At 44.3% G+C, this 14,521-nt stretch overlaps 2 protein-coding genes across 2 annotated transcripts; one reads left to right on the top strand and one right to left on the bottom strand.

Annotated features, from left to right (window-relative positions):
* Positions 1 to 53: 53 nt before the first annotated feature.
* On the top strand, positions 54 to 2,327 carry ATP5MK (ATP synthase membrane subunit k). Its single transcript, XM_038141691.1, has 4 exons — positions 54 to 180; positions 1,069 to 1,166; positions 1,257 to 1,352; positions 2,205 to 2,327. Exons 2-3 carry the CDS (start codon positions 1,080 to 1,082, stop codon positions 1,347 to 1,349), a joined length of 180 nt encoding a protein of 59 aa, XP_037997619.1. The 5' UTR covers positions 54 to 180; positions 1,069 to 1,079; the 3' UTR covers positions 1,350 to 1,352; positions 2,205 to 2,327.
* Positions 2,328 to 3,468: 1,141 nt separating this feature from the next.
* On the bottom strand, positions 3,469 to 14,036 carry TAF5 (TATA-box binding protein associated factor 5). Its single transcript, XM_038141683.1, has 11 exons — positions 13,532 to 14,036; positions 12,151 to 12,391; positions 11,163 to 11,478; positions 10,322 to 10,485; positions 9,726 to 9,861; positions 9,100 to 9,220; positions 8,279 to 8,408; positions 7,086 to 7,250; positions 5,920 to 6,097; positions 5,599 to 5,776; positions 3,469 to 5,309 (listed from the first exon to the last, which is right to left on the bottom strand). The coding sequence occupies exons 1-11, from the start codon at positions 14,034 to 14,036 to the stop codon at positions 5,092 to 5,094; spliced, it is 2,352 nt and encodes a 783-aa protein (XP_037997611.1). The 3' UTR covers positions 3,469 to 5,091.
* Positions 14,037 to 14,521: the final 485 nt, after the last annotated feature.

Below are 14,521 nucleotides of genomic sequence, written 5' to 3'. Positions count from 1 at the left end.
GCAAAGGGCGGCCGGAAGCGGCGCACGCGGCGGCTCCGCGGGGAGGGGGCGGGGCCAGACCGCGCCCCGGGGGCCGCAGCCAATCGACGCGCCCGGGGGCTGCGCGCGGCGCCCGCGGCCGCCATCTTGTGGGAGGGCAGAGGCGAAGGGCAGAGCGCGGCGGGGACGGCGGCGGCCCAGGTACGGCGGGGCGGCCCGGGCGGGCCGGGTCGCGTCCTGGTCCTGACGGGGGGAGGGCGGCTCTCCGCAGCGCCGGGGCACCCGCGACCTTCAGCCGCGGCGTAGCTCCCTGAGTCCCTCCCGTTCCCCGGCCCGACGCGAGCGCGGGGTCGCGGGTGTAGCCGGGCAAGGGCACCGGGCTCCCCCGGAAAACAGGACTCGTGTTGTCACGGGAAGCCTTCCTGTCCTCGGAAGGGCACCTCAGCCCTTGCCCAGGCTTTTGCATCGGTCAGGCACGAGAAAAGATGACCTTGGCTTCTCAAGTCTTTGCCAATAGCACGTTAAGAGGGGCTGTTTCATTAAGCTTTTTAACTGAGGCACAGTCAGCTAACACTTACCTGGTTATAGGGCAGAGGTAACGCTGCTGGACTGGCTTAGGTAAGAGATGGATGACACACAGGAGCTGTGCTAGGGGCCGCAGCGCCTGCAGCGCAGTTTCGGGTGTCTGCTACTGGGGCCCCGGGGCTGCCGCATCTGCCGGGCTGGGGATCTGCGTCGGGTGTGGGGTGCCTTTGGGGGGAGGCAGAAGGTAAGCAACAAATGTTTGTCCTAAATATGACATCCTCTTCAGAAAAATACATCTCTAAACATTAAAAGACCACCCTGCTTTTATTGTGCAGTGAACCCTTTATTTGTTTATCTGCTCCCATCACCTGTTTTGTACCTCAAGAAAGAATGCTCTGGATGTGCCTACTCCTTATGTTTATCCACTACTTGTCAAATGTCCTGAAAGCAGATTTGGGAACAGACAATGGCATTATGAAGCTCAATGTGGAAATTAGTTTGATTTTCCTATTGATCCTGTCCAAGTGACTTTAAATTCATTCACTGTCCTGTCCTGTTTGTTAGGACAAGCAGCCATGGCTGGCCATGACTCGGGATCTCAACACCAGTTCACTGGATTTCAGAAGTACTTCAATTCCTATACCATCATAGGGAGAAGGAATGTATGTATTGAGTACATTGTTTTGTAATCTTGTATAATGGCGTTTTCTGGGGCTTAGACTGAAACTAAGTTTAACTTTTCTGTTTTCCAGTATGTGATAGCAACGTACACAGGTGTTGCACTCCTTGTCTTGTATTTCAAGTTTAGGCCTAAGAAGCAAGCTCCTGCTGTGACTGATAAGTAAAAGGTAAGTGGTTGATGTTCCTCCAGGACCAAAATGCTTCGGTGCCAGGTCAGGAAGCAGTGCCAGTAATACGGTGTAATGAGAGACAGAAACACAGGCACATGGACTTCGTATTTACCATTTTAAACCTCAAATAATCTATAGCATCGACTTATTTGGGGGCATTCTGAATGAAGTGGTTTATTAAAGGGAGTGCAGAAATTATGGGATACAGTGTTCTTGTTCTTCTGACATGGTAAATGGGACTAGGGATGGATGCAGGGAGGAAGAGTACTAAGCAGGGAAGGAGAAACAGGATGTTGCAGCAATACACATTGAGCTTTACCTACAAATATTAGGTGTCTCTGGTCTGCCCTTTTGCTGTAAAATAGGGATAACTTGCTTTATAGGTTATTAAAATAATGAAGTAGTACTTAAAGGCCTTATTTCTTGACTGCATTGAAATTCACAGTAGAGATTAATGCAGTCTGTTAAGGCCTTCATTTGCACAGAGTACAGGAGCACCATATGATGGAACTGTGCATGTTGCACACATGATTATTCAAGGCGCATGCAGAAGTGACTGGACTTGTATAGCAAAAACCAAGTGTTACAAAATATAGGGGTCACTTTCAAATAAAGAATTTTCACCAGAATGGCATTTTGGCAGAACCTATGGGCTGTCCTCATAGCCTGAAGAAAGGGGTATAAAACAATAATAAAAAGTTGTTGTGTGCTAAGGGGACATCAGCCACTTCTTCCTGGGTGTGCTGAAATCTGGCTGCTTGTAGCTAAAATAGTTTGGGCCTGGGGCAGGGGGATGCTCAGTTAACATTGTGCAAGCATTGCTATGTTTGACCTTTCTTCTCTTGGCAGGTTCCTGGCATGTCTGAACCTCCAATCTGTGTCAGTGTAATGCAGGCTGATGACCTGTTGTGGCTAATAAAATATAAATGATTACTTGTTTTATTGGAAATATGAAATGGTCCAAAAAAGCCAGAGCGTGGTACTTCTCATTTTTCCTCCTTTGTCAAAAATAGTTGCTTGTAGCAGAGATGGAGCATCTGATTGTGTCACCCTGGCTTAACTCTGCTGCTGTTGTAACACATCCTAAGGAGCTCTAAGCACCAGGCAGTAACCAAGGAAGGACCTCAGGGCCATAACTGTGCACAGGGCCTGGAGCTGATCCAGGCATCTCCACACGTCCGTGTCACAGCTTGCACGGTTTGCAGCCATCTGGTTGCTCCCACTTTTTGCATTCCAAGCTAGTAGCTTACATGGAAACTGTGACATCTTCTGCCTCAGTTGTCTGTATTTTGCACAGAACCTTTTTGGTTTTGATGGAACACCTCTGAAAATAGGCTGACCCAGTTACGGTATTTGAGCTTTTTCTGTTACTGGTTTCTCTTGCGGAGGGAAGAAGGAAAATGGCTTAGCCTTGTAATGTTAAGCTCCTGTAACTCTCCACATTTTGAACAGTGACCCAAATAGTCCAGTGATTACTTTTCCTGTCTCTTGTAAAAGGAGATGCTCTACCACAGTTAGGTGTGTGCAGCCTCCTCCCTGCCCAACACTCAGAGGCGTCTATCACATTCTCCACAGTGTCTTTCTATAGTGCAATTAACACTTGGTACCTTCCTTAGATGTCACAGTCGTGCTGATGTGGGAATGTGATGGTACCACACTTCTCCCAGCAGCAGGGGTTGAACCGTGCTAAAACTTGCAAATAGTTTACTTCCCAAACTGAGGGCAACAGGAGGTAGGAATGATTGCTGGAAAATGGAAAAAATTAATTATCATGATGCTCTCCTCTTCATTTTTTCTTAAAGCTGTTTTTGTACATGCTATGCCTGCTGAACAAATCTGGTCATCTTTCCCTCCTGAGTGTTTGCATAGATGGCTTCAGCTGTATTTAATTGCCCCACTAAAGAATGGGGGCTGTTACAGCGTAATAATGGCAGGAGCTAGAATATGTAGTCTTCCTTTAGAACAAGATTTATATGGAATGGATACTCATAAACTTAAACATTTCTGCTTACTTTGTTTCTCTTAGCAGAGTTGTCACAGTTACAAACTGCTCTTGCTTCCATTCCAGCCATGAAGGGAAGTAAATATCTTCTTGTAACATATAGACACAAACTAAGTGGTTTTAGTATTTATTATGATATCAAAAGTATAAAACTGTACAAAATACAAAGGCAGAATGTGGCAGTGTTTTCTTTAAGCTGTCAAAAATTGTACTTAAATCTAACTGGTCATATTGAGAGCTAGGAAATTTTGTTGAGGTATCATTACACAAAAAAAAAAAAAAAAAAAAAATTAAGTTCTACCCTTTATTCTTTGAAGAAAATGTCTAGGTGAGCTTCCTAGTGAATTTTCCACACTTTATTTTGATGTATAATGCCTGTAGTATAGCTTTACTCTGTCAGAGCAAACAAGAGATGAAAGAGGAGGTAGTTCTCCGTTTACCTTAGAAATGACAAGTCTTGTTTTCATTTTCACTAGAGAGCCAGTAGATTGTTCAAGTATCCAAGTCCTTACTGTGAAGTAATGAGGAACACGAAGTAGATTTCTCTGCACAAATCTTGAAAGAGATTAACAACAAAAACCAACCCAAACCCAAGCCACACTGGACCTGGCTTTTGGTGGTGGAGGTTTTGGTTCAAAGACACAGACGTTCTTCCCAGTGTTCTGCATGTTTTACTCTTCTTTAAAAATAAAACACAGCTTTATTGATAGTCCAGGAGGACTCACTGGGTACAATCTTTTTGTGGATAGGAATTGTCACTCAGCAGACAAGCTGGCCTTTCAAAAGTGAACTGACCACACACTTATCCTTTCCTGCTGCTATAATGTTTCAATTTCTTGGCTAGTTTTACTGGGGTTTTTTATGTTAAAACTTATGCAGAAAGTATACAGGTTATTAATGTCTTTTACACCTAATACAAAGTAAAGGGTTTAAGTCCACTTTTTAATAGTGACTATTTCAGTTGTGCCTCAGTTCCCTTTTTTTATTTTCTCATACAATAAAGTATGAAAGTAAATAAAGTTCACATTGCTCTTCTGGATACTTATCACACTGACAGCACTGGCTACCTTTGAAAACAGTAACAAGATCTGTGTTTCTGACACCTCAAAAGAGCACACCAGTTTGAAATCTTTTCAGGACTTAGTACTTGGCTGAATAAAAACCATGCACAGAGTTTGGCGGCAGTTCCCCACAAGCATCGGGCTGCCGGGCCCGCTCCGTCAATGCCCTGGCTGCTGCTATGATCTCACCACGCCTGCTGCCCAGCCCAGGCTGTAGTGAATCAAACTACATTCTTCTTTCCTGAAAATGGACAGTTTTGCTTGTGTTTGAGACTGATGAAACATTCGCTATACATAAATTAAGTGCTTTAAAAAAATCTGAGAACACATGTAAAGGCTGTTAACTTTTCACAAGTTTCAGCAGAGCTCAGTACCACCTCTGGGAAGAGATGGCTCATTCCATATGTACGTATCTATGTTACCAAAAGCACCACGAACAGTTCCTTCTTTTACAGCCACAATGTCTTGTCGATCTCCAGCATTTTCAAACTGCAGATAAATATGAAACAGCAGAACTGAGAAATGCTGCTTGCATAAATTACAGTTTCATACTCCTCGCAACGGACTCGTGGGATCCTTCTGTTCAAGACATTCCCTCTCAACTCGCATCCTGAGGTCACTACTTGGCACTACTGTGCCAATGACTTGGCACAGTCAGTCTCAGCTTCCTGATCTACTGTGAGCTGTAGGCTCCTGCAGCCAGCAGCAGGTTCCTGCGTGTGAAATGGAGATGAACAACTGGGGTTGATTTAGTCATGTATGTGCCCAGTAGCAAGTCCTGTGAGTTTTCAGGCAAGTTTATGTGTCCAGTGGCTGTAGTAAAGTCATCAGTTTCTAAATCTTCAAATGCCTTCACAGCATCCCACAGACGAACTGTGTTATCCATTGAACCTAAAAAGAAAAAATAAAACCGTTTAAAGTATTTTGTTATAAAATAGAATATAAAAATGGTTCTGGGGAACAAGTTAACAGAAACTAAAGCTCAGAAAGCAAAAGACAATAGCAAGCCTCATATAGCATACTGAATGCACACATAAAAGTTACTAGTCCTTGCTGCTTTTGCTAAGCAAGTGATTCTACTTTGTCTTTCTCAATTTAAGGAACTAATTATATTATTATATCATTCCTCTTCAGAATTATGGAATACAAGGGACACTTCACTGTTCCTGGTGAATTTTACCTGATGCTAAAATCTCCCCATCCCTACTGAATCTGAGCGCATAGATAGTGTCTGTGTGCCCTTTCAATTCGCCAACCATCAGGCCATGTCCAATATCCCACAGCAGAACTCTTCCATCTGTTGCTCCAGTAGCCAGGAATCGTCCATTAGGAGAAAATGCCAATGAATGAATTGGTCCCTAAAACAGACATGGGGAGGCAGCAAAACAAGTTAATTAAGTCTACTCACATTCAGTCAGTCAAGCTGTGTTCAGAACAGAACTGTTCAGAATCTCAGCATAGAAATAAAATCACTTTCACACTGTCAGTGATCTGCCTTTACCTTATGTCCAGTGAATATTCTTACACAATTCCCATTCAAAACATCCCAGAGCCTTATAGTCCTGTCTGCTGAGCCTGTAGCAATATAGTTGGAGTTTGGATGAAATCGGGTACACGTCACATCTGCGAGATGGCCAGCAAAGATCCGTAATGGCTGGTAGTGATCTGTTGCCCACAGACTGAAAAGAAAAGCTGTATTAATAAAAGAACCCTAAAGAAGTTCAGTCTCTTATCGCCGGCCGCGGGGCTATGTACAAATCACAAACAGGACCGGACTGCTAGATACATCTGTATCTGTTGGAGCAACTCTAGAGGAAACCACAAAAATGCTCAGGGGGCTGAAGTATCTCTGCAATGAGGAAAGGGTAACAGTTCAGCCTAGAGAAGAGTTGGCTCTGGGGAGACCTTGTTGTGGCCTTTCAGTACTTAAAGGGGGATTAGAACAAACATGGGGACAGACTTATCAGGGCCTATTGCAAGAGGACAAGGGATAATGATTTTAAACTAAAGGAAGGTAGATTTAGTCTAGATATAGGGAAGATATTTTTTAAATGACGGTAGTGAAACACCCAGGTTGCCCAGAGAGGTGGGAGATGCCCCATCCCTGGATACATTCAAGGTCAGGTTGGATGGGGCTCTAAGCAGCCTAATCTAGTTTAAGATGTCCCTGCTCATTGCAGGGCTGTTGGACTAGATGGCCTTTAAACGTCCCTTCCAACCCAAACTGTTCCGTGATTCAATGACTGGTTGCACAATGAGAAAAAAAAAGTAATTGGAGTTACTGTGGAGTGATTTCTTATGGGTCAGTTTATTGAATTAGCAGGGTGTTTTTTTGAAAAATATACTTTTTAGAATGGAGAAATAAAGAATATTCTGTCAAGCTGTTCAACAATTAGAGGAGAATACTTCTAATCAGAGGGTCACTTAGGAGCACATCATCTCTTTAGTCATCCAGTGTTACTAACGTGTGTTGAAAAGACAGAAAAAACATGAGATAATATAATGTGTGTTGAAAAAAATAGTAAAATTTCATTAACATTTGTTCAGTATTTTAACTGACATAAAATTTGAGTAATAGAGTAGGCAGGAGTATATCAGCTACTGAATTTCAGGGTTGATCCACCACAAACTGACCCAGACAAGTGAAAAACACATGCAGTTTCTTACCGAGCCACTCTGTCGTGTCCCCCAGACACAAAGTAATAACCATAAGGAGAGAACTGTGTATCCCAAACTGGATAATTGTGTCCTTTATATCCCACCAAACACGTGAATGTTTGGAGACTCCACAATCTCACTGTGCCATCCTCAGAACAGGACAACAGATAGTTCCTGTCACAGGAGAAAGTATAGCATATAACATATCAAACTCACACAGGGGCTGTATAAATATTGCATAAACACTGTGAAATGTCCATGACAGAAGTGTCCCCTCATCAGCACCAGTTTGGCATTTTACCCATAACTCAGCATTTCAGTGCAGTAAGCAACAATAACCAATTCAAGCAGAACCCAGTCCTAGGCCCTTATGCAAAAAAAGTGATGATTTTACATTGATTATTAATTCTGATGGCACTTAATATTGAGGGGAAAAAAAACCAAAAAACACACCACAGAGGAGGTCTTTACTCAGAAATTCCAGTTACAGGAAAAAAATGACTAGTAAACTGCGACACTGTATTATTTTTTAGAAGCTCCTCTATTACAACTCTGAACAAAATTTCATTATTCCCTGAAAGAGAATTCATATCATGCTCTCATTCTCAATTATAATAATAGACTATATTTGTTCCACAAAAAGTTTATTTCTCAGCTGTTTCTGTGGTGGCTGTTTCCTGACTAAACACAAGCAAAAACAAAACCTGAGACATTTAAACCTCCTTTCCACTGTCCAGACTCCTACTGTTACGCAAAGCTTTAAAATTTCTTATTTTAAAGATACTGTTCCACACATTCTAAAAATGAAGTCTCAATAGAATATGAGAAACTTAAAGCACAATAATGTGCTACTGTGACTTTAAGTTCTGCAACATTTTAAGTTATATCACTGCTGCAGTACTTTTCCTCTCTATGTATCACTCAGTTAAAACCCAGCTTAAACTACAGTTTGCAAAACTGTAGTTTTGTCATCTAAGTCCTAAATCTCCAAAATGGTGCTGGTATTTTCAGCCATAGCTGATTTCAATAATAGCTGACAGAGCTCAACACCCTGAACTTTATGAGCGTTACAGAGTTTCTTACAAGCTACATGAGCAAGAATTGCTTTAACCTGGAAAAAGCTGCATTAAGAATATGTTCTCATTCAGGAGCATGCAATTAAAACTGAAGACAAGCAAACTAGTTAGCTTGTAAACTTTTACCTATCAGGACTGAAGCTGGTGCCATAGACAGGTCCACTGTGACCATATAAAATCTTCAACTCACTTGCTGTTTTCTCATCCATGATCCTCTCCAAGACATCATCTGATTCTTTGTCAATGAGACTGAGGTCTGCAAGATTTCAAAGTTCATGTATCAGAATAACTGTCAGAAGTTCAAAGATAAATGTCATTGTCACATCATCTCAGTTAAATATCAAGCTTTAGAAATGTTTGCACAGTACCCAGCTTCAACCACAACACATTGTTACACAAGCAGCACAATTAAAGCAGGCTGGTTTCCGTAAATTTGAGTAGGTGTTTAGCTAAGAACATTCTTTTCCAACTTTCTCAGAGTTTCCTCCTATCCTTTCCCCCATGGTACCTCAAGTCTCTCTCCTAGATCACCTAACCCAAACTGTCTATTAGACCCTGTAGTTACCATCCAGTTAAGAAGCAAGATGGCTACTTCCACACTACTTATGGCGAATTCCACACTACTTATGGCTAGCTCCACACTACTTATGGCTAGCTCCACACTACTTATGGCTAGTTCCACCCTACTTATGGCTAGTTCCAAGCTCTGTGCACTGACCACCTCATAGCAGGTGTACGTGACCAGATTTCTCATTCCTTTAAAACTGTTTCTAGCATGCAGGTAGCATGTAGGATGTAATCATGTATCTGTGCATGTATTGTTTCTTCAAAGTGAAGCATCCAACCACTGCAGCCAACTCTCCTGCCACAGATATCTTCCCTGTTCAGGCAGAACACAAATGTCACAAGTCATGTATGCTCCTATTAAGTGTTATTGTCTAAATTACCTGCAGCTGTTTTTACACTACGTAGTTTTTTTGGAGTCACAGACCACACTCGCACAGTAGAGTCAGCAAAGCCTCCAACAATCATGCTGGAGTCATCTGTAATATCCACTGCAGTCAGACCCTACACACAGAATATCCAGTTATACTGTTTGCATCTCTTATTATACATTGCAAATATTATAAAATCCTAAGAACTATTAAAAAGGTAGTTTGACTCATTTACAAAAACAGAGAGAATTACTGTAGGATGAACATAAACACACACAAATTCTCGCCCCATTAAAAATAAAGGTTTACGTATTAAGTGCAGTCAGAAGTGACAAGGAGTATTGCTTTCCAGTAATCCAGTGAAAAACATCTACTGTGTTCTGTAGGAAACACTTAGGACAGGAAAAGCGAATGAAAGAATTATAGCAAAATCCAAGCAAAACCAAGGAACATGGAAATTTTATAGTTTAAGGAGTTTTTGAAGAGAATTTTTAACATTTTGGAACATAAGCTTGGCAATGTTTAATCCAAATACTCCAATTACCCTTGCCAACACTGTTATATCTTTTTTTCTTTAGCAAGAGTGATGCTCATAATTTTGATTCCCTTTCCCCTATTACACAAACTCTTTTACCAACCTGGTAAGCATTAAGGAATGTGTAGAAACAGATGGAGGGCAGGCACTCTGGCCCAAGACGCACTCGCCTCGCAGCTTCCTTCATATTCATTACTTTATCCAGCTTGTCAGAGTCTTTCAGTTCTGGCAGAGGAATTCTACACAAGAAGCACACATTTTTACAAGTAAAAACACCTTCCTCACTGTTAATCCAAACAAAGTGAAACCTCTGCATGCAACCTCATACCTCAGTATTCAAATAAGAAACAAGAATTAGAAAATATGAAAGACTATGTGGAAGACTAACTGATGAGAAAGAGAGCCAGTAGCTTTCAGAATTTCAGACAGGTACTGGAACAAGATAAACAATTGAGTATTACCTGAAAAGATTAGTGGGTAACCAAGTAAAAGTTCATCAAGGGAAATCTAGATTGACTTGATGGGCAATGACAGAGGGTTATAAGCCAAGGGTTCCATGACCTCCCTTAGAAGTCTTACAACTAAAGCTGTGTACAGCCAAAATAGCCAAAATTATAAAAATGCCATGTGAACAGAGATGCGGATTTGGCTTGACAAGACTGGATTTTAAAAACTTCTCTACACATCATTCCTTGATACCTGTTTTGGGGAGGAGCATTAGGGTCCTGTTTTTTACTTTTTGACCCTACATTATCTTTTTTAGGTTTTTTCTTCTTTGGCTTTCCTTCCTCATTTTCTCCTTCTTCATCTTCATCATCCAAAGGCACATCAAACTCTGGTTCTTTCAATAAGCCGAAGAAAACCTACCAACCAATAAAAAAATCACACAAGATGAAAAAAGTAATTGTTGTTCTTACTGAAAACCAGATAACCAGATTTTGTAATGGTAACTTTTCAATGTAGTAGTCCAAGCAATAGAGCTGCTCCTTTAAAGCTGCTCTGTTTAATATTGCAGCATATATTACTGCTTAGCCCATAAGGAATATAATACATTTTCTTCTGGTTTACCCAGCCAACTGATCTGGACAACTTTAAGTTTTCCCACCATCTCTTAGTCCTTCCTTAAAGTGCAATCCCCACCCTACCTCACTCATTTGTATAGTACTGTGGTACTACACACACAGCTCTTCCAGTGACAGCTGTCAGCAAGTCAAAATTACTATCTGTTGCACAAAAGAGGAAGCCAAATAGTCATGTGTCCATTTTAAAACTTCAAATTAATTAATGAGTTAGTTTAAGTTTAGTTCAGTGGGCTGAACACAAGGTTGTATCTCAAAAGGATTCAGCAGTTTCATCCACCTGACAGCAATACCTCTTGATCTCTCTACTCCTGCCAACACCTGCTTGTACAGTTCTCTTACTTTGTTCTGTTCATGCTGTCTTTTAAGATCTCAAGTTATGATTGTCAATCTATACTAAGGTATATCTCCCTGAAAAAACAGGGAGATTTGTAACAAGTACAACAATCTTTGTCTCCTACCTTTGCTTTATTAGCCTCTCGTTTTGCCTCGCCAGCCAAGCTTCCAACCATAGCATCTATCTGTTGTTTACTGCGAGGCATTCCATCAAAGATATCAATGTAAAGGTGCTCCTGAACAATGTTCCAGATCTGATTGTTCTGCTTTTCCTGAAGATGCCTCTTCAGGAGCTGGTAAGAGTCACGGGAAATGCGCAGCACGAACTTGCTTGTTCGGAAATCCAGCATGGTCTCGTTGCCTTTCATGTGTTCTTTTTTGGTTAAGCTCGACAATACACGCAGGTCATCCTGGTAATAGCACTCCTGATCCCCATGAAATCTATTGAAACAATTTAAGATACCGTAAAAAGGTTTAGTCACTCAACGTGCTTTAAAATAGTTGTGGCAAGGGACATTTCAACTATTTACAGAATCATTTGAAGGGAAACAAAGTTATACTTTTGGGTTGAAGTATTTCACAATTGGTCTGAATCCACAAAACAAATTAAATTCTATTTTCTTCTCAAGTGATAAACAAGTGAAACATAGTAAGAGTACAGAAAGTTATAGATTAGCCAGAAATTAATTTCTTTAAGCTCATTTGAAGAATTTCAATGTACATCCTATGATATCAGCAAATACTTAGAGCATGAATTATTTTGGAATCTCAGTGCAATATTCCAGTGATAAAAGCTGACCTCACAATCTTTCCCTAAAGATGCAGAATCTCTTAATTGCTACTTTTGCAGCAAGGAGCCCATCAGCACACCATTAACATGGTTCAAACTCTGTCGATGCACAGTTCACTAGTTTGCACATCTTTCTAACAGAAGATTGGAAAAGAATTTAAGAACAGTTACTACAACCCATGGCACTGTTACTTGAGATTTCAAATCTCTTCAGCTTTAGAGAAGAATAATATATACACCTGTACATGCATATAAATAGCTCACTGATTTAGCCAAAGTAGCAAAAACAAAATAACACAAATGTACAAATGAAAAGGGATTACCTTTCAAAAAAAGACTTTGCCTCACTCTCATGTTGATTGTAGACCAACTCCAAGTACATGTGCACAAAGAGAGGATAAAAGAGCTGGGACAATTCCGCCCGATGACAGTCCAGGGAGCACTCGATGAAGTGTTTCAGCCCGCTGTAGTACTCCTCGTACAGCGTCGGGTCCCCCTGCTGGTTGTAGGCCGAGAGCACCGCGCTCACGTCCGGCTGGTCCTCCACAACCACCGCGCCTCCGACTGCAAAAGCACCAGCCAACAACAACAGCTGCTCAGACACTCTGCAAGAGCCAGCAAACAAACAGTGGCCACAACCCCCTGGTCAGGTGAGCAAAACACGTCCTGTGCCCATTCAGCACCAAGTCTAAACAGCACAGGTGAGAGCACATTGGCCCAGCAGCCAATTCTCTCCAGCAGTTTTTTCCCTGCCAACAGTTGCCCACTTAGTGCCTAATTCAGCCAGGACTTGAAGTGTAAAGGAAGAAGCCACTAACATCACCAGAATGAGTTATTTTACCGCTAGGGCTAGAAACTTTTCAACAAGGAGCAGAATGCAAGATACACCCACTATAATTATTTTGCTTCCAGTAAACAAGCAAGTTAAGCAGACTAAGTGAACAATTCACCAAGACCACCACACAACCATCACAGAGCAGGGACACTTAACACTCTCATAGTTCTGTTCTACACAGCAGTTTTTACGCACTTCCATTGTTTTGTCTTTTGTATAAAACCAATAATATCTGGTGATGTCATGACCAAGCTGACTTTATGCTGTGTACTCACTGGAACTCAGACTAGCGGTTCCAGAAATTCCATTATTCAGTTAAGCTGCCTCACAGAACACCTTGATTAATAGCACTTAAAATTTATTTATCCAAAGGACATCTCAAGTACTCAGAAACTCGATAAGAAATGTAGAAAGCCTCACCTACAAACATCCCGTGGCTCCTTCACCAAAACATCAGCAGACTGTACATCAGACCTCTGTTCCCATCCCTGCGGCCAGACCCGGGACGATCCCCACTAACTACAATGGAACCTTCCTGTTCCCGCTACTCGATCACTTGTGATGGGACACAAATACAAGCGGGAGCACTTCTCGCTTCACAGTGCTCCCTACAAACGCGAGACACACACTGTCCTTAGTCCCTTGCTCCAGGAGATACGGATTTCTCCACGGATTGTATGGAAAAATGAGACATCCAGGGACTTCGCGGAACGCCGCGTTAGACCCTCGGTGGCACCGAGAACCTGATACCAGCCCTTGTGTCCCAGCATAACAGAGACCCGCGAGGCTGCGAGCGGCACACGGGCTCCCCACTTCCCGGGGTTCCCGCCCAGAGGAGGGACCGACCCCGCAGTCCCCGCGGGCCTCACCTTTCCCCGGCGGCACGGCGGCAACTGCAGCCACCCCGGGGCTGGAAGTCGCGACAGTGGCGACGTTGCCTCCGATGGCGACGGCGGCAGCGCCGGTGCCCCGGCCGAGCAGCGCCTCGCCGGAGTCCGCGTCGCTGCCGGAGCCGCCCAGGAGCCCGGCGCTGGCGGGGCTGAGCGCGGCGGCACTCAGGTCGTCGCCGAGCAGGCGGGCTTCGCGACGTAGGATCTCCTCGGACTCGCGGAGGTTGCTGCGCCGCAGGAACTGCAGTACGGCCATAAGCGTCTGCCGGTCCAATGCCGCCGGGGAGGCGGCCGGGCCCGGCGCCGCGGGCTTCGGGGGTGCCGCATCCCCACCGGCTCCAGCCGCCTCTCCCTCCGCCGCGGCAGCCGGGGCGGCGGCGGGAGCGGCGGCGGGAGGCACCGCGGGAGGCGGCGGTGGCGTCCCCGCCTCGGGGTCCGGCTGCACCGCCACCACCTCTGCCGGCTCCTCATGCAGCGCCGCCATCTTGCGCCGCCTTCCATTCGCCGGCGGCGCACGGCCGCCGCCAAGCGCGGCCGCCCTCGCGACAGTGAGGGCAAAGGAAGGGCAGCGCTGCCGCTGCCTCCACAGGCACGCACGGCTTCGTTTTGCGACGCTCTCGGAAGCGCTTTGTGGCAGCGGGGGCGCGGCGAGGGGCGGTGGCGCCGGGCCGGTGTGAGGGGAAGGGGCTGTGCGGGCACCGCGGGGCTGCCTGCAGTGCACCGGGAATGGCCTTGGGACTGGGGGCACAATTAACGGGCCGGTGTGAGGGGAAGGGGCTGTGCGGGCACCGCGGGGCTGCCTGCAGTGCACCGGGAATGGCCTTGGGACTGGGGGCACAATTAACGGGCCGGTGTGAGGGGAAGGGGCTGTGCGGGCACCGCGGGGCTGCCTGCAGTGCACCGGGGATGGCCTTGGGACTGGGGGCACAATTAACGGGCCGGTGTGAGGGGAAGGGGCTGAGCGGGCAC

Source organism: Motacilla alba, chromosome 6 (genome assembly GCF_015832195.1).
Source record: "Motacilla alba alba isolate MOTALB_02 chromosome 6, Motacilla_alba_V1.0_pri, whole genome shotgun sequence".
NCBI lineage: Eukaryota > Metazoa > Chordata > Aves > Passeriformes > Motacillidae > Motacilla > Motacilla alba.
Note: the sequence above shows the minus strand (reverse complement) of the source record. Positions and strands in the feature narration are given on the sequence as shown.